We start from the raw sequence: 26683 nt of genomic DNA on the forward strand, positions 1-26683 counted from the left end.
AAGGGGAAGTTAAAAAGAACTAGAAAAAAGTGAAGAGAAGAAAGAAAGAGAGTACAGCCAACTGGCATAGTTGGAGTTATTCGCCTCAGCTCTAAAAGTCTCAGGCTGCCCAGACTCCAAACCACACGGACTGAGGTCCTCTCTGCTCTCTCAACTAAAGCTGCAGTATGGAGGCTCTGTAAAAGGACTAGAGTTGGATTCAGTGAGACCAAGAGTGCAGCACAGTCAAGAGCAATTGGTTTGTCTTATTGAGGATTTTGTATCTGTTCATCCTCCCTGATGCTTCAGAGCACCATCTCAATTATTTTAGTATCTTACATTAAGAGCCAGAACTACGGTACAATGGGCCTGCACAATGGAGTATGATATTGACTTCTACAAACATTTTGCCTGGCTTAAGAAGGTAAGACATTATCCACTTGCATGTCTACTCTTCAAACCTGTATACTGCACGAGTGTTTGCACAAAGGATATTGGTTGTTTCTTTTCGGTCTTGCAATGTTGTTGCTTTTACGATATAATTACGGTTTCCATGGTAGCTAATTTGGGAGGAGGACATGTTTTGAAGAGGTGTGCTGCAGGATATGCAACACATGAACTGTAAGCTCCTTGTGGACTAGAAAAACAATGAATATAAGTTAAGAAACAGCTAACGATATCATGGTAGTAAATGGATCATAACATGGGTGAAATAATAGATGCACTCTCTGCCAAACTGGTCACAAGGTTAAATGTTTGAGGTGAAAGATAAATGGAGATGCATGTCAGCTGAGATCATTTCCTTCCACTTGAACCTACAGCGAGCCTCTGGACAGCACATACCATCCTGCTACGATTAAGAAGGCATTAGTATTCACTGCATCCATTATGTTACACATTGTTCTTAATGTAAAACACACAGAGGAACCGTTTTCATAGATTTACTGTTTAATCATTATTATTTACAATTTTGACCAAGAGGTTTATGATGTATCATAAGACACAACATTGTTGTTGTTTTTCTTGACAATGTTTGGAATATTTTCAAATTGTATATAAATATAGTAAAACTATATATAGAGAAACACACTGTATCAATTGAATCACATTTACCATGTAATGCAATGCAAAAGCCCTGTTCAACTCATTTAAGCCACATACAAACTCACATCAACACAAAATGACAGTGTCAACGAAAAATAACACATGTGAGATTTCTCATAGGATTATACATTTGTAAAGAAAGTCAGGATATATGTTTGAAGTTAGGAGGAGAATCGGTTTAGGAATTTATAATTTTTGAGGTTGGCTAAAAACAGTTTGAGAGTTATTAAGCACACAGCAAAAAGGAAGGGAGCTGTTTACAATATAAAGAAAGACAGAAGATAATATTACCAAACACTGGACTTATACAAATGGCAAGGGTTTAGAGGAGGGACTGTCCAGCACACACAGGCAATTAATCATAAAAAAGTTATGATGAAGAATATCTGAAATAATACTTAAAGTAAGCATGATGTACAATCCCATATATTAGTACTTAAACAGATGTAGTAAATGTTTTGAAAGCATAAGGCAAAGAGTGTATGAAATGCTTAACGGTGTTTTTGAATTATTGCATACCACTTGCTGGCTCATGATGATATAAGCTGGTCTGCATAATGTTTCCATGCTTGTGGTTGAAAGCCTGGATTTCTGAGATATTTGAGACTATTGGATTGCACTTTGCTTCTCTTTCGAACTGATCGCTTTAAAATGTTCCTAGGCTCTGCTTTCACACACAATTATTTCCCACCGATCAGATTGTGCAGGATTAGTACCTCTAACCCTTTTGCAGGCTTTTCCGCACATGATCTACTGACACAACAACGTTAATACTGAGAGAGTTAATTATGTGTGTTTGTGCATCTGTGTGTACTGTACACAGCCTGCCACCTCGATGAAGGAAACTAAATCCAACCCACAGTCCTGTATTTAACTGTGTATTTAATGAACTTAATAGCCGACCTTTTTTCTAAAGGTAAACCTCCATTCTACTGGCAATAGTGAGTCGTACCAGGAGCGGTTATCACGTCTGGAGGGAGACAAAGAGTCCCTTATTCTGCAGGTGAGTTTTGTCAGTCTTAGTGTTCAAAGCACATAACAAAATGTCTGTTTATTTTTGTGTAACAATTATATAACCCTTTAAAAAATGTTAAACCTGAAGAATGGCTGGACATTTGTTGATAGAGGTGAATCATTTCCATTTGGTATCAGCCTGCTCAAATAGAAGAGGCCATGTGACCACACTGAGTGGGATTCTGAACAGTGCCCATATCACATAACAGTGTTAGAGGAACGAGTAGAGGAACTGAGGGCAAAGCTAGGTCAGAGTCTAAAGGTTGCGTAATGGCTGTATTTCAGTTGCACAGGTGAATCAGCAGTTGTAAAGCTGGGTTTGGTGCTCTGGTTACAACACTAGAATGTCTTGTTTGTTTTTTTACGATTTCTTTGTCTAGATATGTAGGTGTGAGTAGTTATGACACGACTGAAAAGTGTTTATCTCAGACAGGCTGAGGCTAGCACCACCATGTGCTGTAGCGTAGGTGTGTGTGAGAGCAGGTGCTCTGTTTGTTTCTTCAGGCCTCACATATAACATTCCTTTAGAAAATCTGCTCCACTTGGCTGGTCGGGCGGGCCTATTAGCATATGATTAGCTATGATGTAGCCCTAATAGTTTCTTTGCAGATTTATATTTAACCTGCGTTTTGCTGACATTTGCTGGCGCCACTGTAGTGTTGCAAGAATCGAGTGAGGAACAAAGGATCATTCATTTTTTCTTAGAGTAAACGTTTACACTATATAATCAGTCACAGATGTAACATTTCAACAAAAATGTAGTACAGAAATTAAATGAAAAAAGCTGATATAAATGTGTTCTATCAGAAGGTAAAGGCGAAAATCGGAGGCCTAAATAATTTTGTCAAGCATAGGTTGCAATTATGTAAAAAAAAACAGTTTTATTGTCAAGTGTGTAGAAAAAACATCCTCATCTCTGCTTTCTGTCTTCACACACAAATACACACAGGTGAGTGTGCTGACAGAACAGGTGGAAGCTCAGGGGGTCAAAATCTGCGATCTACAGAACTCTCTGGTGGAGCATCAGCACAAACTCAACTCCACGGAGGAGATGCTACAGCAGGTACAGCCTCACATACCAAAACACTTCTTACATTGGACTTTCAAATGCTTGATGTATTACTGGACCAAAATCAGGAAACTCTGACTTCCCTCAGCAGGCATCCAGGGCTTTCACATCAATATTGTACTTCCATTTAACAAGACTGTCAATCTATCCATCACATATGACTCTTCTGCAGATTCAATCTTCTCTCACAAGCTGTAGAATTTGACTTGGGATGAGTTATGCTTCCTGGGAACAAATTCCTTTTAAGATTCCAGAGTTTCTGTCTGCAGATTACCTTGACAACCCAAAATATTTAGGACGCTCAGACTCATTCCACAGCAGTGTCTCAGAGTGTTTTTCTAGTTTATGCAGGGCCAGTCTGCTCTGTCTGGGCAGGTGATTAGAGAACCATTAGCCACACCCACAACCTGTAACCACCATGATGTGTGTACAAGCACATACACACATACTGTACACAAACGTTGAAACGTTTGCACACACATACAAACAGAGAGGGAAAGAGAGAGAGGAAAACAGAGGGAAGGAAAAAGCATTTAAGAGAAAGGGAGGAACAGCTGAAAAAGGTGGAGAAATGGGAGGGAATAAGGGTGGTGCTACTCTAAGAGTTAGAAGTGTGCGTGTGCAACTTTCAGTTGTTTGCTTTTGACTTGAAATTTAACAGAGGCTTTGCTGAACACTACGAAGGACTCTGAATGGAATGGATTTAAGAAACTGTAATTTACTGAAACTACAGGGTGCTAGAAACCACCCGCGTCCATGAAGGATATACACTTACTTTTCCTTTGCTACAGGCAGACACTGGAGTAAGGTGAACCAGGTATTATGCATAATGCCATTATTGTAATGCTGCTCATCTGAATTATCAATTCAAAGTAGACTGTCTAAACCTATATGACTAATTGTATATGTGCCAGGCTTGCGTCTTTTAACTATAATGAGTTGTGAACTTAATACTCAGTGTGTACTTCTATGTGCAGTGCTGTATGTGTGCAGAGTATCAAAGGGCAGCCAGGGCTGGTTTCTTGGAGACATGGTCATTATGAGGCTTTGGACCTGAGCCGTAAATCTCTTCCTGGTGACAAAGCTTTAATATTTCCATGTGTACACTCTAGAAGAAGCCTAGACATTTTCCAAAGCCAGAGTTTAAATGGATATATCAATATGTACTGTTTGCCTTTCTCCGATACTCATTCCTAGACTTTAAGTGATTTAGCACCTGCTTGACATCAACCAAATTAGTAATACATCTGCCCACAGAGCCTGGCTTAACTCTCAAGGCTGACAGTTGTTCGGGACAGATAGTACCAAAACTGTATAGCAGGCCCAAAGTCTCCCTTAGCACCAGGTTAGACTGGCAGCGGTTCAAAGTCGCAGGAAAATGCACCTGTCAAAGTTATTTTAATGTTCTTTCTGTGAATGTTTTGCATGCTTTTGGTATCTTTCTCTCTCACTCTCTCTCCCCCTCTGCTGTGTACTTTGACTGAGCTGTGAAATAGGCATTATAAATAGTGGTCATGGGCTGTGTATATTTAGCCACTCAAACAGCGTCTGAAACCAGTGGGTTTGTCTGGGGCACTGTCATTACAGCACTGGAAGCTAGCTGTGCCTCATACTTAATGTTGCCTTTGTTCAGTAAGTATTGAGTGTTTTGTATTATTGACGGGATTATGTATTCATGTATGTTAGTATTTAACTGTACGTCTCTTTGTGTTGCCTCATGCTCTTGCTGTATGTTGTTGATGACAGGAGTTCCTGCATAGGACGTCACTGGAGAACCAGAAGCTGAGTCTTATGGGGGAGGTGTCCTACCTGAAACTAAAGCTGGCAGACATGGAGGGAAAACAGAGCCATGGGGCTGAAAGGCAGCACAAAGCAGAGGTAGGGCTACTCAGAGAGCCAAATATGCCTACTCTCTGTTGTATTTTACTTTTAATATGCAGTACAGCCTGTAGGTATGGGTGTGTTGTTTGTCAGAACTTTTTTTTTACAAATGTTTCGATCATATAAAGGTTGCAAAGTTTGAAAAGCAGTTTTATTAGGACAAGTTTCTTACATTATAGCTTTAAATCATTTAAATTTAGCAATTAAACCTCATATTTTTGACTATGTACAGTAAATGTGAACGCCATGCCTCATATTCTAAATGAAAATATAGCTTGTTTCACTGTGGATTGTTTGAGAAGAGGAATTAGTTCAGCTAAAATCTTCAGAAACCTATATTTTATAGTCCTCTGAACAGTTACCGAACTCTGCCAGGAGTGAAGGAGTTACTCACAAAAATCTGACTGGATCTTACCTTATAGTCAGCTGCCGATTTTATGGATGTTCATAAACACTTTCTTGATAGATGGAGGGGAATATTCACCCAGTCTCTGGCTCTGTTGTTTCTGGGCAAAGTCCACAGGAAAAAAACAGTCTCCAGGGGATTTACATTTTTGTCAGTTTAAACTGAATCGTGTATTTGCTTAAGAGCGATGTGTTAGGTTACCAGGAGGCATTCAGTGACCATATGAATTAGAGAAAGAGGAAGCAGGGAAAGCGGCAGGACAGGATACTGTAATGTATGTAGTTACTTCCAAAACACTGCTGGTCAAAGAGCCTTTGTTCTCAGGTTAAAAGAGTCCCTGCATAGCAGAGCTGGCTGATGGATGGCAGACCAAATATGAATGTGTGTAGGCTTTAGCTAAGACGATTTAGTTTTTGGTTGTGGGTAAAGGTTCCATTGGCCAGTCTAAAAAAAGGAACTGAAGACATGTTCCCAAAAACATTTCACACAAGCATTTGAAAATAATTTTATTAAAATATGGTTGGGCACTTATAGGGAGGGATTTTATTTGTATTTCTAAGGTAACAGCACACTGTACACGTGATTTAGTGGACGGCGGTGTTTCAGCTTTTCTTAATCCTGCTTTCACAAACCAAACTTTCCCAACAACAGCTGCTTGGACTTAAGGAGAAAAGGAAAAAAATCAGCTTTGAACTATTTATTGGCCTCCCACGTGCTGCCTCTACAACACAAACATGTCCACACATATGCACCATTGGGCACACACACACACAACATGCGGAAGCCTCCTTGCTGTGGAGCCAGTAAGCTCGCAGTTAAATTTAGCCACACAGGCACTCCATATCATCTGTCATATCCGCTGTACTGGACCCCAAGTGAGACTTCCTCTGTCCACAGTCCAGGCATAACTCCACTGTTGTTTACACTCTTTCTGAGGGAAGATGGGTCCGGATAACCTCTAAAAGATGGCAAACCTACTTGTCCCCTCAGGGCAACTGGCCCAGTGTGTCAGTAAATAAGTACCAGCCTTGGATTTATTCTTCAAATACTGGCTTACTAGCTTATTTATGTAATCAGACTCAAGCTCAAATGTACATGTTCCCGAGATTTTAAATATCAGGTTTTGTAAATATAAGGTAGAGTAGAAAGGAAAAATAACTTATATAAAACACACACAAACAAACACACACACTTGTATCTAAACATACTGTATCTATACACATCTATGGTACTTTCTAAAAGAAATGTCTCAATTCTTTCCCCCCCACTTCATCCGTCAGACTGTAGTGAATTTCATTAGTGAGCTGCAGGAGCAGATGTGTAGGTTTCAGGAGGAGATCAATAGCAAGATTCAGGAGAAAAAGGCTTTGGAGATCCCATCTGAGAGCAGCTCTCCTGTGGCCTGCCCCGCGGAGTCCACTGGGGGCGAGGGATCACACCCCGGGACGTCTTGTGACCGAATCTCAGAAGGGATGAACAAACTAGAAGAGGCTCCAGATGGGCCTGATGGGAACACTCACACCCTGGAAGAGGGTAGCTCAGGGCAGCTGAACCACTGTGGAGAAGAAAGTGTAGGCACAGCCTGCCTGCATGGCTTCTTATGTTGTGTTCAGCATGGGTTGTCTCACTAGAGTGTGTGTGATACTGAGGTTTAAATGCAAATGAAACAAGCACGCACTAAATATCCCCAGCAGTGCTAAATGTCACTGTGCAACCTGCCTAAATCGTGTGAAAAATAATCCCATCTGTCAGTTATGCATCAGAGTGTGACACCACCAATAGGTGCATTTCATTTAGTATGTAATGCTTTGTGTTATGGAAAAACAATGGACAGATATTCTAAGATCTCCTGAATATTAAAACTAGCTAAATGTTGACATATCCGTTCTGTTTTAGGGCCTACTGAAAGAGCTCAGGATTCTCAAGGACAAAGTGGAGAATCTGGAGGATCAGAAGTTACAGTATGAGAAGAAACTCCAATCAACAAAGGTAAAAAAGTTCTGATTTTGATGGTGTCTCGACTTTGCAATAGACCATCAAACCCATCAGTGGGCAAATTCAACTGCTAACTGTCAGCTCAACTTTCCTAAATGCTTTCCAATCCGCTGTTCCAGCCAGTTATATGCGAGTCACCAATGTTTTCTTAAAGGTCCCATGTCATGGCCATTTCTACTGATCATAATTCCATTGTAGAGGTCTACTAGAATAGATTTACATTGTTCAATGTTCCAAAATCACATTGGTTTTCTCATACAGCATCTCTGTATAGTATATGTGTATTCACTCTCTGTCCTACACGCCTTGTTGGAGCTCCTGCCCCCCCCTTCCCTATGAGCCCATTGTGCTCTGATTGGTCAGCTCGCCCACTCTGTTCTGATGAGTCGACCACCGTTACAGCGGAACATCAGTTTATGTTTTATAATGGCGTTCGTTAGCAACCAGAAAATGAAACCAGTAATGACAAACAGATGAGAATGCTGCGTGGGGTCTGGGTGCTGTGTTGGCGGGACGTTGTGGGGCTCGAGAAGCGGACAGTGTGAGGTGGATTACTGGTGTCGTTTCCTGGTTGCTGCTTGGGGTCTGAGCTCCGCGGAGCTCCACACACACTCACTCTCTGCGGAGCTCAGGCTGAGTGAGTGTGGGTGCGGAGCTCCGCGTTGCTGGCTGAGTGAGTGTATGTGTGCGGATTGGTCCATTTGGACCAATCGGTCCATTGTGACGTCAACCTTCCCAGGAAGAAAAAAATGGAAAAAGAAAAATCTCCAACGAGGCGTTCTGGGGCAGCATCTTTTCTGTGTTAGAGTTTTACTCGCTACAGGGTGTACTTTGAGGGTTTGTGACTCTGCAGACCGTTTACATGCAGAAAAAGCTACAAAACAAACAAGGGGACGGGTAATAACCAGAAAAGCATATGATGGGACCTTTAAGAGGTCTGAGAACTGTTCACTTTCTATTTTAAAGTCCTGTAGAAATAGATTTAATAATGGCATAATCCCTTTTAATGCCCTACTTGTACTGTATACCTTGGCATGATCCCATGGTCTAAACTTCTTAGACTTTCTCGAGCAGTTTTGCATGCTCTCAGCCTTTGATAAATTCATTATCTTTCTCATCACAGCCTTAGACTGGCTTTAGGGTTATAGGGAAATACCGTTTTAAAATTGTATTATCTTTGTTTGGTATTTTTCAAAGGAGGTCCATCTGGTTTGTTGTGCAGTGTATGTGAACACTGCACCATCTGCAGCTTTTCAAATATCAAATATGAATCGGTACCTCACTATCAACTGGATGTTTACCCATATTTGAAAAGTAAGCAATTATTTCACAATTTGAACAATTTAAGGAAATCTTAATGCACTCCCAAATAACTGGCCACATATGTATGGTATGTAAAAATGCCTTCGTCTGTGAGTTTCTGTTTCTAACTCTACCTTTTGAAAAAAAATAGTCGTATGTAATGTTTGACAAAACAAAACGTGTATTTTTGATCTTCCATTCCTACATAACATACTGTACAGGCTGACATACAGTTATATTACAAACACTGCTAAATAGATCAGCCTAAAGTTACCAGCTTTTTTTTTTCATATAACATTTAAAAAACAAGAAAGAACATGCTATAAGCTTTGCATGTTCCTTTCTCAGATTCAATGTCTATTGTAATTATTTTTCTGTTCCATGTACATGTATCGGTACAATATCGTTGTGGATCTTTCACAATGTGGTTATCAAGTGCAGACATGTGCAGACATTAAGATTTTAACTTCTTGTTTTTGTGACTGTGAAATAACTTAAAAAGCATGTTTAAACAGACATCGTTTGCAATTGCAGTATATAACCCTTCTAAGATGGTTCCCTGTGTGGCCCCCACAGGCAGAGATCAGCAGCCTTCAGCAGCTTCTGCTCAGTAAGAACTCTGAGATCGAGAGCTTGCACACTCAGCTGCTGGTCAGACCCTTTCTATCCCCTGAGAGCCCGGAGAGAGGTAAGCATGGCACCCAGCCTCAAACAACCTGCCAACAACAGCCTGTCACTCTTGAACACTAACCCAGCCTGATATGTGACGCAGTTAATGACTCATATTTGCATCCGTTTACTTGCAGTAAGATCTGTGGGAAAATGATGTCTTGGCCCTTGATAAAAGATCTCATCACGAGTCTCTCTCTCTTTCTCTCTCTCTTTTTTAGAGGAGAGGCTAAACACCAAATGTAAGCCTGAGCAGTACTTAATGAAAAACATTTAAAACCCATGGGCCATGTCTACTTTTGATCTTTCAATTATTTCTTTACATGTCTCTGTATTTTATTAGATTTAGTTTATTTCTGTTCTGAGGGGCAGCTATGATTATAACCAAATCATTTCCAAAGACTATTTGATGCACTATCTCTTATCCCTATGGCTTTTTAATTGTCTATATGGTTTCCTATGATAAATATGTTGTTGTTCCTTCCAATTTTGTCAGTTAAACACATATCTGGGGTACTTGCTCAGTAAAACCAATGTCAGTCCCAAGCAATAATCTATGTGTGCCTGTAATAGTTACAAAGGGAGTGTTGATAGACTGTGGGCCCAACTATGTGAAAGCTGACATGGCTAAAGCTATGATTGGTAGATTAAAAAAGGCTTGGGAGAATCTAAAAATACACAGTTTTTGATGGCACTCCAGTGAGGAAAAAATGTACTTCATGTTAGCATGTATGTTTGCCTTTCCTATGGAACTGTATAGTATGTGACTATGTTTCTCTACAACATACTAATTTATTTGACATGACATGAGCAGCTGCCTTTACAGACTAATAATCAGTGTGGGGTTTCTCTTTTTAGATCAGGAGCTGCAGAAGCTAAGGAGTGGAATGAAATCACTGGTGACTGCCAATGATGAAAAGGTAAGTTAGGAGTGATGTGGAAATCTTTCCTTTCTCTTCTGGTCAACACAGCTGCTTGTGATTATGCAGTATAAGGCAGCATGTGTTGTCTTGGTTAACTACAACGTAAAGTGTCTTACTGGCCTGTATATAGAACTGCTATCATCATGCTGTTTGAAAGGTTAAAAGGTAACTGTTTTTAGATGTTGTCATTTCTCAGAGGCGCCGCCCTCCACCATTTATAGTACAGAGGGGCTTTTGTATTCACCCTCCCAGACACTCTCGGACTTTAAAGACTCAAAGACGAGAGCCTACATGTGGCACACTACCGAAGGACACACACGTACACACACCCCAAGGCGGGCCATTTCAGGCAAAGCCACACTTAAGTAGGCCTCGATCTGCCAAGCCTAATTTTGGAGTGAGCTGCATTAGGAGAACCATGACAAAACCAGGCATGGGCACCACTTCAAAAAATACACAGCTGGTTACCACAACTAAGATTTCCAGCCAGGCCTGTGTCAATCCCCTCCCTATCCACAACTTTGATGTAAAGGCCATATGGTAAAAGAGAGACGTTTGTGTGGTGTATGGGTCAGTAATAGAGTGGAGCGGGTAGTCCATATGTGTGTTTCCTAACCTTAGATAAACATCTTAATTGAGTTTCCTCTCTGTTTACTCTAGGACCGACGCATTGAAGAGCTCACTCTGCTCCTGAATCAGTGCAGGCAATTCAGAGAGGTCCCTCACACCACACGGCAAGGTAATCAGCTTATTCACTCCGTTATCCTTCCCTAGTGGCGTTTCTATTATGTGAGCAACAACGTTGAGCAGCATGAAAGCCACCACTCTTCCCCTCCTTAACAGAAATGTACGCCACGGCTTGAGCTGAGAAATAAGGGTTTCTTCTCTTTGTTACTGTAGCTCCACCTGCTGTTCGGTCATTGTCAAATGGCAGGACTCCGTCAAGCAGCAGTGAGGAAGAGGAGCATGTACTGATGAAGAATAGTACAGACTCTGCCAGTGTAAAATCTGTGGATGTAAAGTCTGAGGTACAAACCATTTCAGCTACTTGATAGACATTTGCTTGCTTAAACATGATATTGATATGTATTTACCCTTTAAAGGTTTCCACAAGCAGTTCTTCCTCTCAACAAACATCTGTATCATCCGCCCAGAAGGACAGTGATTCCAGGTAATAAAGCAGCTGTTAGGTAATGGATGACTCCGATATCTCTCTTTTTTACTGAGATTATGTTGTCTTTATCTTCTCAGAACAGACCCGTCAACCTTATCAAGTAGCATGAATGACCTAAAAATTGGACCTTTACAAAAGGTAATCATCCTACAAATGTAGTGTGTCCATATTCTTCTATCTTAGATAGGCCTATACAATCAACAACGGATGCTTCCAATCATTATACTGTTCTACACTTTACTGGAAGCTAACGTTTTTCTCGTACATGATTAATGCATGAGAGGTCAGAATGTTCTCATTTGCCCAGTACATGATACTCAAAATAGATATATTTACAGTTATTATATTTTCCTTTTGTATCTGTGTGTGGTTTATCCAGAATGGTCTGGATGACAGCAGAAGTCAGACGCTGCCTGTGAATTCCTCTCTGTCAGAGCAGAACGGGAGCGGAGACAGCAGCAGTGAAATCCAAAGTCAAAGGTCTCCAGATGGGAGCGAAGATGGAGACTCCAGCCAAAGTAAATCCAGATATATTAACTCAAGCTACACATGATGATGGATAGCGTGCAGTAATAATCTTTGATGTAGGATCAGAGCTAATTTTTCTGGGGAATAGTCGCGGGGCCAGTAACTCCTGTGAGCAGATGCAGCTTTCATATTTGGCGCAAACCACTCTCCTTTGACCAGACGACCGCTGCACCTTTGATCACATTTAATTGCAGAGGCTCCTGACAGAGCAGATGGCTCATGGGAAAGACTTTCTCACCAAACACACCCTCTCTCTGACCACATTCATTTCAGATCCTCCCTTCCTGAGATTCACCGACCATTTTTAACTTGAGCCCCACCCTGATTTTGTCTCTGCTGCGTTCTGACTGACTGAAGCCCATACCATAAATATCACACCTTGTAACATTTAGCTTGAACCCCTTCTTTTTCACGGGGCATTAACCAGTGAATGTTTTGCCAAACTCAATGATCTGTGACCTGTGTTCTCGCTCATGAATAGAGTACTGTAACAAGACAGACTGAAACACGCGCGCCGCTTTGCTCTGAATGTTATTTTTGGTATGCCAGCGAAAAAAAGAGCAACGGAAAAATATTTTACTGCTTTCTACTCAGTAATCATCATCAAGATTTGTCTTTCACGCTTCCCTACAGGAAACCATAAATTAAGACATTCTATTTTTTCCAAGTTTCCAGTGTTGAAATGTTGTTTATTTGGCAAGATTACAGTACGTCTATTTTTGCCAATCACAATTAAACTCTTTTTTTCTACTTATCAAATGCTCCTAAAATATGTTGCTTCTAAGTTGCCCTTCACAGTACTTTCATAAATCTTGAACCATATTTGCACTTACACTGACTTTAGTTTTTGTATCGTTTTACAGGAAAGTTGGAGAAAGTTGATGACAGCAGTTTGAGCGATAATTCTCCTGTTCATTCTGCAGAGAACACACAACCTGGACAAAGAGCTGTGGGCTCACCAGAATACATGAAGAATAACAGGAGCTTAAAGAGGCTCTGGGGAAAGTGAGTGTGGGAAATGACAGTGATAACTCAACAATACACCAAAATAAATGCTGGCCAAGTACGGAAAAAGAGAAGAAAACCAAACATTACATAGACCTTAAAAAGAATATGTATAAATATGTACTTATAGAGAATATATTTGTGTATAAATAATATTAAATCTAAGTGGAGAGAAAATAAACATTTAGAGATGTTTCCATAAAGAAATATTTCCTGCAGAATGAAACTGTCCTACTTATTACAGTAAAGTAAAAAAGTAAAAACGTACTATATAATTACTGAAACTACACTGTTGCACAAACCTGTCAGATGTTGAATGATTGATGATAACAGTTTTATCTAAAAGTAATTAAAGACTCACCTTAGGGATTTCCATCACCACCACAATATTTATACGTGTGCCAAATATGTTATCATTTAACTTTGAGAATGAAAGTGGTTTGATGATGTTAACTCTCCTTCATACAGACTTCGAAGAACCCAGTCAGGAGGCCTGCAGGCAGCCGATCCAGACGGCGGTCAGTTTAGAAGAGGGGGTCTGCGTGCCACAGCAGGACCCAGACTGACCAGGACCCCCGAGTCTTATGACCCAGCACGGTAAAAATCAGTGTGACTCTACCTATCTGTTTAGTTAGAGTTTAGGGGTTTTGTATCAGGCAAGTCAGCATTCTGTTTTACTCTTTAAAAAAATCTGTTTTGGTTCTCATGCCACCATTCTATAAATACCCAAATCAAACAGTGTAACAAATACGATTCTTTAAATGTATTACATACATAAATCAAGTACTTGACATAAATTAATCAGTTAATTATCTGATTTCTTAATTTTTTTATTTCAGTGATCTGAATATTCCATTCAGCCAGTGGACCAAGGAGCAGGTGTGTGGTTGGCTGGAGGACTATGGACTGGGCCAGTATGTCAATCTCACCCGGCAGTGGGTTGAACATGGACAGACACTGCTGTCTGCCACACCGCAGGACTTTGAGAAGGTCAGAGAATAAAACAGAACAGTTACACTAAACATTGAGAAAATGATGTGAATGTACAACATGATGTTTTTACTCATATATAGTTTCTAAGTAGGTATCTGAAGAAACATATTCATGACTAAATTGAAGACTTAAAACGGCTAAAATAAACTACATTGTGCAGGTTAATCACCACTGATTCCCCGATCCTTAGTTTTATAGTGACAGTTTTTTTTTTGACCTCAGGAGATGGGTATGAAGAATCCGCTGCACAGGAAGAAGTTACATCTCGCTCTCAAGGCCTTCACCACAAAGGTTATAGAGAAATCTTCAGAGCTGGACTACATCTGGGTCACACGTAAGACTCTTTCTACATGGAATATTTGTTCTCATTTGAATCATATCCATAAATAGAGACTGGGACATATCGGGCCAACAAACCAAACAAAGACATGTAATGTGTGAGATGTAAATCTGTTTGGAAAAAATGCAAATATGGCCAGCATTCAGAGAGGAACTGTATTTTGCACTGAGCAGTTACAGTGATAACACAGCTGATGGTGCTTGATTCAGCATTCATAAGGTGAGTGAGTGAAGTCAATTAATGTCAATTCTTCACCCATCTACTGTAGGCTGGTTGGATGATATAGGTTTGCCTCAGTATAAAGACCACTTCCATGAAGCCCGGGTGGATGGTCGAATGATACAATACCTCACAGTGGTAAGACTGAATCCAACTGTAACATTTTCCATGAATGTGGAGGCCTGCAAATACATATATTTACATTTCAGATGTATTTAAACATTTGCATAATTTTCCTTAATTTCAATGATATTCACTGTTCTTTTGTTGTTCCCTCAGAACGACCTCTTGACTCTGAAGGTCACCAGCCAGCTTCATCATCTCAGTATTAAATGTGCCATCCATGTACTTCATGTCAACAAGTTCAACCCCCACTGTCTTCGACGTAGGCCAGGGGAAGAGGTAAGCCAACATTGAATGGAGCAACAGGAAGTGCAAGTTATAAGTTACTGTGGATTTTGGAAATAGGTCTCATTACATGAGCTGCCCACAAGATGGCGACATACAGACATGGAATGCCTTTAACATAAAGCATTTTTTCTATCATAATGTATAAATGCCTCTATGGTGCATTCAAAGCACTCACTTATAATGTATTTAGAACATGGATCAAACTAGTATGAATGAGATAGAAGATTAATACTTTTTGTTTTTGACAGAAAAATCCCTCTCCCTCAGAGGTGGTGCAGTGGTCAAACCACCGTGTGATGGAGTGGCTGAGAGCAGTAGATCTAGCCGAGTATGCCCCTAATCTACGAGGCAGCGGCGTACATGGAGGGCTTATTGTAAGTAGATTTTGAGCTTTTCTGCAAGTTTTTCACATGCATTCATGACAAGACTGAATAACTACATTTGTTGTTGTCTTCTTCTGTCAATACGCTCTTCCATAGATACTCGAGCCTCGCTTCAGCTCAGAGACTTTGGCACTGCTGTTGAATATTCCTCCACAGAAGACTTTGCTCCGTCGCCACCTCGCCACTGCCTTCGCTGCCCTGGTGGGGCATCAGGCCACGCAGGAGAAACGAGAGTATGGCAATGCCACAGGCCATGTACCCCTCACTACCACTGCTAAAGTAAAGGTAAGAGCAAAACAAGAATTAACATGTTTCTGTTGAAGCAGCATACAATGTAAATTATGTATTAATGGGCTTGACTTTTCTGTGTGTTCAGCCCAAGAAGCTGGGATTCACCCAATTCAGTCACCTCAGGAAAAGGAAACCTGATGAATCTGCGGACTATATCTGCCCAATAGACAGTGGGGCTCGGACAGTCAACGGGGTTTCTCGCCTGCCCTCTTCAGCACTCAGGGGCCTCAGCCCCACCTTGGACAGACAGGCTGAGAGGCAGGAGCGGCTGGGGATAAAAGCTCAGGCTAATGGCCTTAAAGAATAATTTAAAATACAGCACACTCCCCTCTCACTCACTAAGTGACTTTGTAAATCAGTGGAAATCTGATGCAGAAATGTATCTGAGATTAATCCATGTGATGACTTGCTGGATTGGCTGCAAAAAGCAGTGTTGTTAATAAATTGTGCGAATAGTTTTATGAAAGCTGCTCTCTGCATTCCTTATACAGTTGGATTCCAAAGCTTTTACTTTGATTTAAAATAATGCTTTTTCCTGTCCATTTTGTATGTTATCTTCTGCAGATTTACATGTATAACTTTTTCTTGTGATAGACTGCACAAGGTATTTGCTGACCCCAGTTACTTTAAGAATGTCTCTTGTTCATATTCTGTAAGACTGACACAATGTTTTTCTTACGCATTACTCTTGTGCACCTTTAAATGTGTTTTCTTTGTAAAGGATTCTCATATGCGACATTATTTCATACAATCATATGCTGTAGTGTAGTATAATAAACATGAGGTTGACAGTTTTTGTAGCATTTTTGGAGAAAATCAAAGCAAATGTTTTCCCTTCTCTTCTGGTGCTTAGCTGCTTACTGTCTTTGAACATCTTGATCATATTTAGTTTTGGCTTAATTATATCCTACAGTACTCATGTGATTAACAGGGACAGTTTTCAAATGTACGTTTATATATTTTTTTTAATTAAATTAAGGTATCAACCTCAGTGTTTTATTGTTCACTTCCTGTGAATGGATCTTTAGATCTGAATGGGCTAGAATTGATTCAAGACTGCCCTCTATTGGTCAAATAGAAATGCAAGAACAATTGGCACAACATTAGTTTGGTTTGTTTGTTTTGGTGAGTTCATTAAAAATAAATGCATCAAACAAACAATGATTCTCTTGTTAGTGAAGATGAACAGCTTCAATTTAAATTCAACTTGTTGAACCCTTGAAAAGTATATTAAGTGTGTGTATATTTATAAGAAAATAAAAAATGGACATTTCGAGCATAATCTGCTGGAATACAGGCACGTGTTGTTGATCCAGGAAAAATGTACAAAACACCATTTTTGGCCTATTTAAATTTTCTGAAGCTAAAATATCTGAAAAATCATGCCATGTTTTGCTCTGTTGTATTGCACTTGTTGTTTTCAATATAAATGGTCATCAAGAGTAAATACAACTAAATAAAACATCTCCTGACAGCATTTTACACTTTAATGTCTGGCAGATTATTTTGAGAGAGCCCAGACAATATATGTTCAGCAGGGTGGAGTGGTGGAGATATTGCATTACTTAACCTACCATAGCTCAAAGGCTAAATGAAACAAAAGCAAACATGACTGCCTTGAGTTGGGCTACATTTTCCCTCTTAATGTCCACTTTATCTAGTGGTGTTGTAATTGTTAACAGTTACGGTATTTGCCAAATGAGACCAATCCGGTATTGGTAGCAGTATTTCATTTTGCACAGACTGACACCGAGTGCTGTAATAAAACAAAGTCTCACTAAACGACCAATTTCCCTCTAAGTTAATCTACTTTGATTCTGCTGGCGTGTCTGTTAGCTTGGCAGACGGGGCAGCAGTCAGCTCTCCTCTGAACCCTCCTGCAGAAGCAAACAGCCTCAATTAGACCAAACACAATAATTAGGGAATCTTGTACCTCTGCATATCATTAGTTTCCTAACGGAGAACATCCTGATCAATGATTACAAATAGCAGCTTCATAAATAAATTAGTCCTGCTGATACATGTGTAACCCAACTCAATTGATCTATGTTAAATGGAAATCAGAGGGCTGCAGGAATGAGGATTGGTATGGTGGGATTTGCAAATGTAAAAGTCTGAAGTACAAAGGAGAAAATACTAGTTTAAAAATGTGTTTTCAAAGCGTCAGCAATGTCTGACACGTAGGTAAAAAGGCGGCATGTACATAAGAAAATGTTGAAAGTTTAAAAGATAAGAATCCTTATTTAAAACCAGCAGATGTCAGTGTTGGCTGTGGATGTGCCATGTGCCATAAATACTACCACTGCTGAAACTTAACTGTTGGCTCGTGGTGCACCACTCTGCTTGTTTTTCATTCATTTTTCATCGTTGTTTAATTTTCCTTTTTTTACTCTAAGAGGTTTGTTAGTCAGAGGTATTAATACTTTTTCATTTGAGTGATACTGACGTCAACCTAAAAGACATGAAGCTTGTTGTACTGCTTTACTACATTTGCAAAGACACTTTGAGTTACATATATTTGAACGTTGTTATCATGCCAGCACACAACATAGGAATAGATGTCACATTGTTAATCAAATACTGGGCTCAGACGTGGCAGATGGACATTTCAGGATTATAAAACATAACACATTGATATTAAAGGCCCTTTTAGACTCTTTAATTGTCAGAATGTAAATGATACATCTCAATAATACAGACAAGCATGCATTAAAGCATGTCGTTTTATTAATAAAAAGGATAAAACATTGCTGTAGTGTCTTTGTTTCTCTCTTTTTAGACTGCACTCTCCATTATGTTGTGTGTGGGTGTTAATGTGGGTTTATCAATGTTGTATGTATGTGTTAAAAGAGGACTGCGTTGTTTATAATAATGCATCTTGGCTAATTTCAGTAATGTGATCCAGCCTTTAGGAGCTGACAGCTTAATGGCTATTATTTGTGTCACCCTCTCTCATAACACTTTAGCAGTAAATTGCTATGTGCATATGTCTGTGGTATGACTGACATCTTACCTTGTAATATGATAGCTATTGTTTTAATTAAGTGAAAGCGATTGTGACATTTATTGGTTTCCAAGTTACTTGTTAATGGCAATATAAGAAAGAGTAGAGGTAAATTATGATGGTTTACATTGCATAAATAATTTACAAACCCTTTACTAATGATTACACATTATTCTCCCACTGAGACTGTCATTTCATTTGAATACATCACAAATAAAAACACTGCATTGGTGATGCAATGCAAACCCCCTCTTGGCAATGCCTGAGCCCTCTCCCTTCTCTCTGTCTCATCTTCTTCCTGTGTGTTCCTGAGGGTGAGAGGATATACTGTTTATTAATGCTGTATCATATTTGTGGTGAAATGTTCCATTTAAATTATAGAGTCTATTGAGACTTGTATTCTGTTATCAAGGTCCCTTTTTAAAATAATGCCAGTAGCCAGTCTGTTAGTGCTTTAAGTCATCACCCTGTCTGTTTGATCTATGGAGTCACTCAGATGTCTTTAGTGGAGCGTAATCATGTTTTTATATGATGTCACTGGTCGTTCCTGTCATTAACTTGCCACCAGCTTGCCAGTTTGGGGAACATATTCGATGTTAGGGTGGTGCATGTGTTGCGTACTCCCCATCCAGCCACTAAAGCTGTATCTGTCTCCAGCGCACCAGTTTGTTCTGACAGGCCTGCCACAATGATGACTGCATCACCAAGATGCGGCAGAGCAGCTTGCGAGCCGACCCTGACACGCCGTCAAAAAGAGCAGCCAGCCGTCTGAATGAGCCTTCTTCTGCCCCATCAAACCTCAGAGCCATCTCTTCCTGTACAGCCAGACACCATCAACCAGGCTGTCTTTTCTCTGTTTGCTTTCAATAGGGAATGCATGCTTTGTATCCTTCTTGTGCATGGATGTTTTAAAAAAAATAGTATTTACTTTCAAGATCAGTGGCTATAGATACTTAAATTATCTGCAAACAATCTAAAAATCACCACATTAGATATAGATAATAGATGACAATGGCAGTCCAAAACAAGCATGATGGGAAGTGATTTTGGGGAACCGTAAGCTTGGTTATGATCAGCACTGTTGGCTCAAAGGGGTCTGTTTTTATTTGGCAGCCAAGGCAACTCTGCCTGTCATGTTTAGTTTCTGGACTGGCTTTTTCAATGCCTGAAAAATGTAGCCAGTCCATTGAAAGAGAGGAGAGGCATCAATCATTATGAGAAGGCAATTAGAGACATTTAATGAGTGCTCAAACCCAATAAAGATTGAGCATTGTGTCACCACTTTGGTTATTTAGTCAACGTCGCAACTGGTCATCTCTTACACATCCATTATTATATCTAATGTAAAATCTCTAGGATAGAGTTAAAGCTATAATACGTATTGCATTACCAAGCTGTCCCCTTTAATGGTAGCGTCTCTCACTAGTGTGTGACTGGGTGAACGCTGGCTTGTGTTGTAAAGCCAAGAAAAGAAAAGGGTTACATAAATGCAGACTATTTAACATTTTTAGTTTTTTAATGCTCTTAATTGATTTTTTAAAACAATAGATGGCAATTACTTCTGTTAAGTGTGCAGTGAAACAGGCACTGCACTGAAAATGCACAACTTAATATTTATAAAGTCAGCCACACACCGGCACGACATTTTTACTCGGTACACTTCACCACTGTTTTGCATTCATCGTCTGTCCTCTCTACAGATTGTCCACATTAACCTCTACTGATTGACTTTCTCTTTGTGTCCCTGTAATGGGCCCCAAAGACCAGAAATAAACCAACCCACATAAATTAACTGAAGTCTCTGTGTGCATCTTTTAAAAAGCTCTCTAAAAAAAGTTATTTAGTTGATACACAACCCTTTTACTTTAAATAAGGATATGAACAATTATAAGAGAAACAACAAATACTAATGCAATCCAGCATCACCAAATTAAATCCAAAAATCAGGAACATTCCTTTTTATTTGAATCATTCACAACAAAAACATCCATTCTGGGTTATTTTCCATATATTTGCCCCAGATTTAGTACTAGTACAACCTGCCAGCATGTCTTCTGTGACTGTGTGGCACATATGAAATGTTATCTACAATGGCATTCCTCAGTTACACCCAGGTCAGTCGGACAGGTGTTCTCATTGGACATGAAAGCCTCTGGTGATGCATGTCAGTCTTGATCACCCATGATGATGGCCTGAGGTAAGGGAACTGCTTCCATTCCTCTGACATGGGAACTCTTTTGAGTTTCAGCACTTTTATGATGTTTTGGCAGCCAGAACAACCATTCGGACATTGAGGTGGACATCCGGGACTCCCTTCCCATCAGGCGTTTATGCTTCAATTTTCCAGATCCTTTTCCTTTGCTATGATAGGTTTGTCATGTTTCTTCCAGTCTACCTGGAAGTGTCTCAGACTACTTGCAATGTTTCTCTTATCTACTCTTATGCTAGCAATGTGTCACTTGACAGTAAAGGTTGATGTTTGTGTTAGTCACATCATCCCCAGATTGAACCCAAGCTTTTGGCGTGTACAATTAAAAAAAATGGGATGAGAACAAATAAACACATAATTAAGAATAGTAATACTCGAGAAAAAATAAAAAGCCCGCGACCAAAACGACCTATAGTTTAAATATCAGCAAGAAAAAAGTCAAAAATGTAAGGCTTTTTTCTTTGAGTGATCAAAAGGGGTATTTTGGAAGGCATGACAAATATCTAATTTGTCATTCATGTTCATGAGTACTTGTATCCATTGTGCAGTATTCATTTATTCACCATCTACTGGGGTTTATCAACCTCTCATATAAATGGATGGATGTGTTAGAGGTGGGATACATTACATCCCATCTCTAACACATCCTGTTTACAAACTTCAAAAACATACAGCGAAGGGGCTGTTAGATGAAATGAGAGTATCTCATTTGGGCAATATTGTATAAAGAAATATGCAAGAAAAAACAAACCCCAACAGCCATGCTTGATGAAATTACAGACGAAAAAATGGTCTCTGATGAATTGGCACTTAATTACTGCTTGATTAGCATAATTATGCATGTTAATAGCATCTCAAATGAATTGCAGTTGTCAGGAGGGAGGAAGCATCTGTAGTGGTGGCAGCCTGATACATATTTTCTCCTATCCAACAGCGTTGTCTAACTCTTCCCCTTAAGTGTTCACCATTAATCACTACACACTCCTTTTCCTTTGGAGTGAAATTTGGCATTTTGGGATAATTGGGCTATTATTGTGGGCTTGTCACATCTGTAATAGTAGGCTAACGAGCCCCCTCGTGTGCTAGCATTCAAGGATGGTGGCAGAGAATGGGCACTGAGTGGCATAGGAGGTAAATATATGGCCGACTAGTACTCAGATATATGATCATGTTATTTGGCCTACTGTATAATTTATAGCATTATCCTAACATCCCAAACATACTGTAGACCTTATTTGATTATACCACTTTAACTACAGATTGACATCTACTGTAGGTGTATACAATGTCAGATGTTCTGGTCCACAGACAACATATTTTGGCTTCCTCAAATACTGTAAAGAACATTTACTTGTAAAAATATTTAAATTAAGATACACTATCACTGGTAAATGTCCAAATTGAACTTAACCACTCGGAGTACATTTCATCCCTAACAAAAAGCTGAGGCTTCCAAAGCCTTCTCTTTTTGCAGCGGGTGGTGGAAACAAGTAGGCTGCTTTTTTCCTTTGCCACCAACACCAACAGAGTGAGCCATGTGCCATAATTCAGCCATCTACTTCACTAAATATAAAACAGCCTGTTCTTGTTTTTAAAAGTATGCACTCAGAGAGAAGTATGCTCGAATGCTCTACATAAATCCATCCACTGACGTTGAATGAACGCTTCGTAAGTGTTTGTCTTATGGAATCTTTAAAAATAAAACTAGAAAACTTTAAAGTTTGTAGACACCAACTTGCTGCAGACTGACGGACTTTTCTTCTCTAAATAACCTTTAGGCTGTGGGTTTGAATCCTTTATCCTTCAAGAATCAATGGTGTGATGGATTGCATTGATATCCCTTTCTGTGGCCTGCATCACAGATTCTGAAGATGACACAACCAATTTCATGGTAAACATTTCCTCTCACCGCCACTTCATCTGGCTCCTTATTATTGGCAGACATGGAGAAGAGTGGAGGGAGACAGGGGAGAGAAGGGGGAGTCTCAAGGTTGCAGGTGGCAGCCAGGAGCACTTATAGATTGAAGCAAAGGGCATGTTCTGAGATGAGCTCTGACTGCTTCATTGGGAATTCTCCTCGAGAGAATATCGCATTTGTAATAATCTGTAATCCTTTTTTATTTGAAACTGTGTCACAGGCAACAGTCTGCTGTAAATAAACTCCAAGTTAGAAGATATTGAAAATTGAAATCGAAGAGCTTAAGAACTCTTGTGAATCAATTTCAAGATATATTTAGTCTTTTGAGAACCAATGTACTTATCCAAACATAAAAAGAACCAACCTAACTGTTTTGAAAGGGCCAGGCTTTATGTAGGTGTAATTTGTGGCTATAATCAGCCTAGCCGTTGGCCCGTGTGACAGGGTGTGCTGTATTGGATATTAACTCACTGACGCCGGGTGGTCTGTCATTCCCACAGACAGCCTCTTAATGCCCTAATGGCTCATTTACATTATTGATGAGCCAACCCTGGGTCACCTCAAACACAGACTATTTAAAGGAAATAATTTTATGCAAACTACATATTGATGCACTAATGATCAATTGGCCCTTGTTTTGTGTGTTAATAATATGCAACTGTTGCCGTGTGATGTACATCTTCAATTAGAGAGTTAACCTGTCTGCTGGCTGACTCAAACAAGTGGTGCGACTGCATCATTCGTTCTGTTGACCGATGGCAGAACTGATGAGGCCTCTTGATTCAAGAATGCAATGTTTTCAACTCTACAACTTCCATGAAGAGAGGAACATCATTTGAACGTAATACACCTTCTTCTATTCTCTGTCTTTTGACACCCACCCACAGTTTTGTCCAGCCCCCTGCTGCCACTCTAATGTCCATCCATCCATCTCCTCCTGGTTAAACCTATCGACCTAACACAATAGCACTGCAATTTAGCCTCATGCTCCGAAGATTCTTGAAAAAAGTAATTTAACTCATCAGATAAGAGGTTGTCATTTACTAGTAAAGAATAGGCTCAAAGCCAAATGCTATTATCTTTGACTGCGTCCAACACTCGAACTTTAGTGTCCATCTGTACATGATTGCTGTATTACATAATACAACAATGTTTATTGGTAATCCATTTCCTTGTTGTTCAAGGGCCTGTATAAGATAACATATGTGACAGGTATAACAACACAAGATGTTATATTTTAATTTTTGGGTGAAACACATTTCTTGCAATTTTTTACACAACGCAATATTATTTGTTTTCTTCTTTAAATGTATCTTTCCCCTGGAGTCAAAAACAGGTGGTATTTCCTTATATTTTATTACATGCCTGCTTAATTTTCTTATTTAAATTAATTTGAGATTTTTGTTCAGAAAAGGTCAAAGAAGATAAATCTAAGGATCTGATTGTTCAACTGCTCTCGAGGGACATCTCTTTTCGCCAAAATACTATAATCAATATTGTGATCAATTACATTTGTTGTTCACACAGTGATGCAAATGGCGTCTGCCAGGGCTGGTATTGTGTCTCTGACAAATTGGGGACATTGTTTGCATGCAAGGAGAACACCTGTCTCCTATAGAAAAGCACAGAGCTCAGAGTGACACAGAGGATTTGTCTTTCTGATTGATTGGTGTCATGCTTAAATGCTTATCAATCTCTTGATTTCAAAGAACCCTTCCGGAAAGAATCAACCCCTCATAGACCCCCTGTTTGGAGCGTCAAGGTAGTGATGTTAACTTCAACAACAGCTACTTTTCCAGAGAGTCTGTGGCATAAAGATTGATTATTATTCCCTATATGGAGTGTAAGGAGACGCTGGGGACATGCTTGTCTTTGTATCATCATTTATATCTATGACCTACAAGGTATATGGATGTCACCACTTTCCATTCAATCAAAGATAGATGACCAATATAAATCATTTAAGACTCTGAATACACCTGAATGGCTCACAGTTCCTCCGCATGGTAATAGATTCTCTTTTTTTTGTCTAGGAAGTCCTAGTTTATATGTATATTGAATACATCTTTCACTCCGTATTTCCCTGAAGATATGCACACACATACTGAGACGACATTCTTCAACTTGTGGTTAATTAATGTCCCCTTTAGAGGTCATACTCAAATGCCCCCTTGCCCCTTTACTTTACTGACAAGGAATCTACGGCAGTGCTTGACTCTCTAAATTAAGAAACCTATAAAACAGCTCCTCTTTCTGAATCTCAATCATAGGGTGAGGACCCATCACCACCCCTTAGGGCCACTCGAGCCCACTGAGCCCCTTTTAAAATGAATTACAACCGTCTCCACTAGAGCTCACAGAACGTGGTAGGATTGATGGCCGAGAATAAAATGTCCCTCTTCACTTTTGGCCCTTCCACATATATCAGCCAGGAGGCCCGTCATTTATCAGGCCCAATACTAGCATTAAGTACGCTGACTGATACCATTAGGATAACATATAATAATGTAAAAGGGTTTAAGGAGGGGTTCTTTTCGTCTCATAGCCAGCTGTCAGGGGCATTGATTCAGATCCAGTTGAGGGACATTTGAACGGTATAACATCAGAATTGTCTTAAAACAATATCAGAGGTTTGTATCAAAACATTTAATAAAATACATATGAGGCATATAAGTAAGCATCTTCATTATCTGTATTTTTTTATTAAGATGTTATTTATAATTCAAAAGCATGTTTATAGCATGTGTATCTAAAGAGCTATTATAAATATATAATAAGTATCTGTTGGCTTACACATCTTTTAAACGCGTTTGTAGGAAGGTAAAACAGAAAGTTGACAAAGGGTCAGGGTGAGGACAAATGAGGGGCCAAGAGTTTTAAATAATAACTGTAAAGTACGACGCTGGGCTTAGAAACAGTTGTGGATTACATGAGATGTGACGCGAACATCAGTACAGCCAAAGCAAAGAAAAGTGTCAGAGGTTGTTTGCCAGATGACAAAGTGTCACTCACACGCACTGAAAAAAGTCTTCCTCTCTTCAGAGTATAGCAGCCTTTCCAATGCCTGTCAGCCAATCAAAGAGCTGCTCTTAGGTGTGAGACAGCTGCTGTCACAACTCAAGACCAGGGTAGGTCACCCTTGGAAGGAATACAAGGCCAACAATAATGTCTGAGTATTAACTTAGCAGTATACTTTACCCTTTGTTACCCTGTGTTTCTAGGTTGTGTGTGTGTGAGAAAACGTACTGGTCGTTACAGAGGGTAAGACCACATGTAAGATGTCGAAGGCCATAAAAGAAAAAAGAGTGGTGGACATTTGTATTCGTCTTTCCTAGGGTACTATCTCGTTTCGGTACCCTGAACTATTGTATTCATGTACTGTTGCCATCTGTACTTCAGAAAAGCATGGGGTTGACTCAGGGTAACTGAAATAATACAATTTAACAAATAAATAATCAGAATTCAACTAAAACTTGGTCAAAATCTACAAGACTCAACCAACAGTCTTAGATGAGACTTAATAGACACATGGAAAGGAATGCATTTCCATGGTTTGTATGTTGGTACGTGTATTAATCTTATTTTTTTATTTGTCCCTTTTAGCGGAACAATGCTGTCTCCCCTACCTCACTTTAAAAGCTTTGGAGAAAAAAACAATTAAGAGAGGAGACAATAGCCTCCGTAATGTTTTGATATGCACAGTCGTGGTGTAGATGTTCTGATGGATCTGATGCAAACAGCAGTCAAGCATTATGCCTGCCTGGCCGATGGCAGAGGAGAAAAGGGACTCCATATAAATGGGAAATTAGCGGGAAGCGTCGTCAAAAGTAATTAACTTCCCTCCTTACCACTGTCCATTAGCCCTG

At 39.7% G+C, this 26683-nt stretch overlaps 1 protein-coding gene across 3 annotated transcripts; it reads left to right on the forward strand.

The window, feature by feature from the left end:
- Nucleotides 1–340: 340 nt before the first annotated feature.
- On the forward strand, nucleotides 341–16965 carry ppfibp2a (PPFIA binding protein 2a). Of its 3 annotated transcripts, XM_034117008.1 has the most exons (21): nucleotides 341–403; nucleotides 2000–2086; nucleotides 3047–3160; nucleotides 4913–5044; nucleotides 7350–7442; nucleotides 9327–9438; nucleotides 10278–10339; nucleotides 11003–11081; nucleotides 11243–11370; nucleotides 11446–11513; nucleotides 11594–11654; nucleotides 11896–12034; nucleotides 12908–13049; nucleotides 13518–13646; nucleotides 13889–14039; nucleotides 14265–14376; nucleotides 14651–14739; nucleotides 14881–15003; nucleotides 15261–15386; nucleotides 15492–15680; nucleotides 15772–16965. In XM_034117008.1, the coding sequence occupies exons 1-21, from the start codon at nucleotides 356–358 to the stop codon at nucleotides 15991–15993; spliced, it is 2406 nt and encodes an 801-aa protein (XP_033972899.1). In that variant the 5' UTR covers nucleotides 341–355; the 3' UTR covers nucleotides 15994–16965. The 3 variants fall into 3 exon arrangements, with proteins under 3 accessions (XP_033972899.1, XP_033972900.1, XP_033972901.1); XM_034117009.1 differs by lacking the exons at nucleotides 341–403; nucleotides 2000–2086; nucleotides 3047–3160 and adding an exon at nucleotides 3697–3983; XM_034117010.1 differs by lacking the exons at nucleotides 341–403; nucleotides 2000–2086; nucleotides 3047–3160 and adding an exon at nucleotides 4777–4798.
- Nucleotides 16966–26683: the final 9718 nt, after the last annotated feature.

This window comes from Trematomus bernacchii, unplaced genomic scaffold, assembly GCF_902827165.1.
Source record: "Trematomus bernacchii unplaced genomic scaffold, fTreBer1.1, whole genome shotgun sequence".
NCBI lineage: Eukaryota > Metazoa > Chordata > Actinopteri > Perciformes > Nototheniidae > Trematomus > Trematomus bernacchii.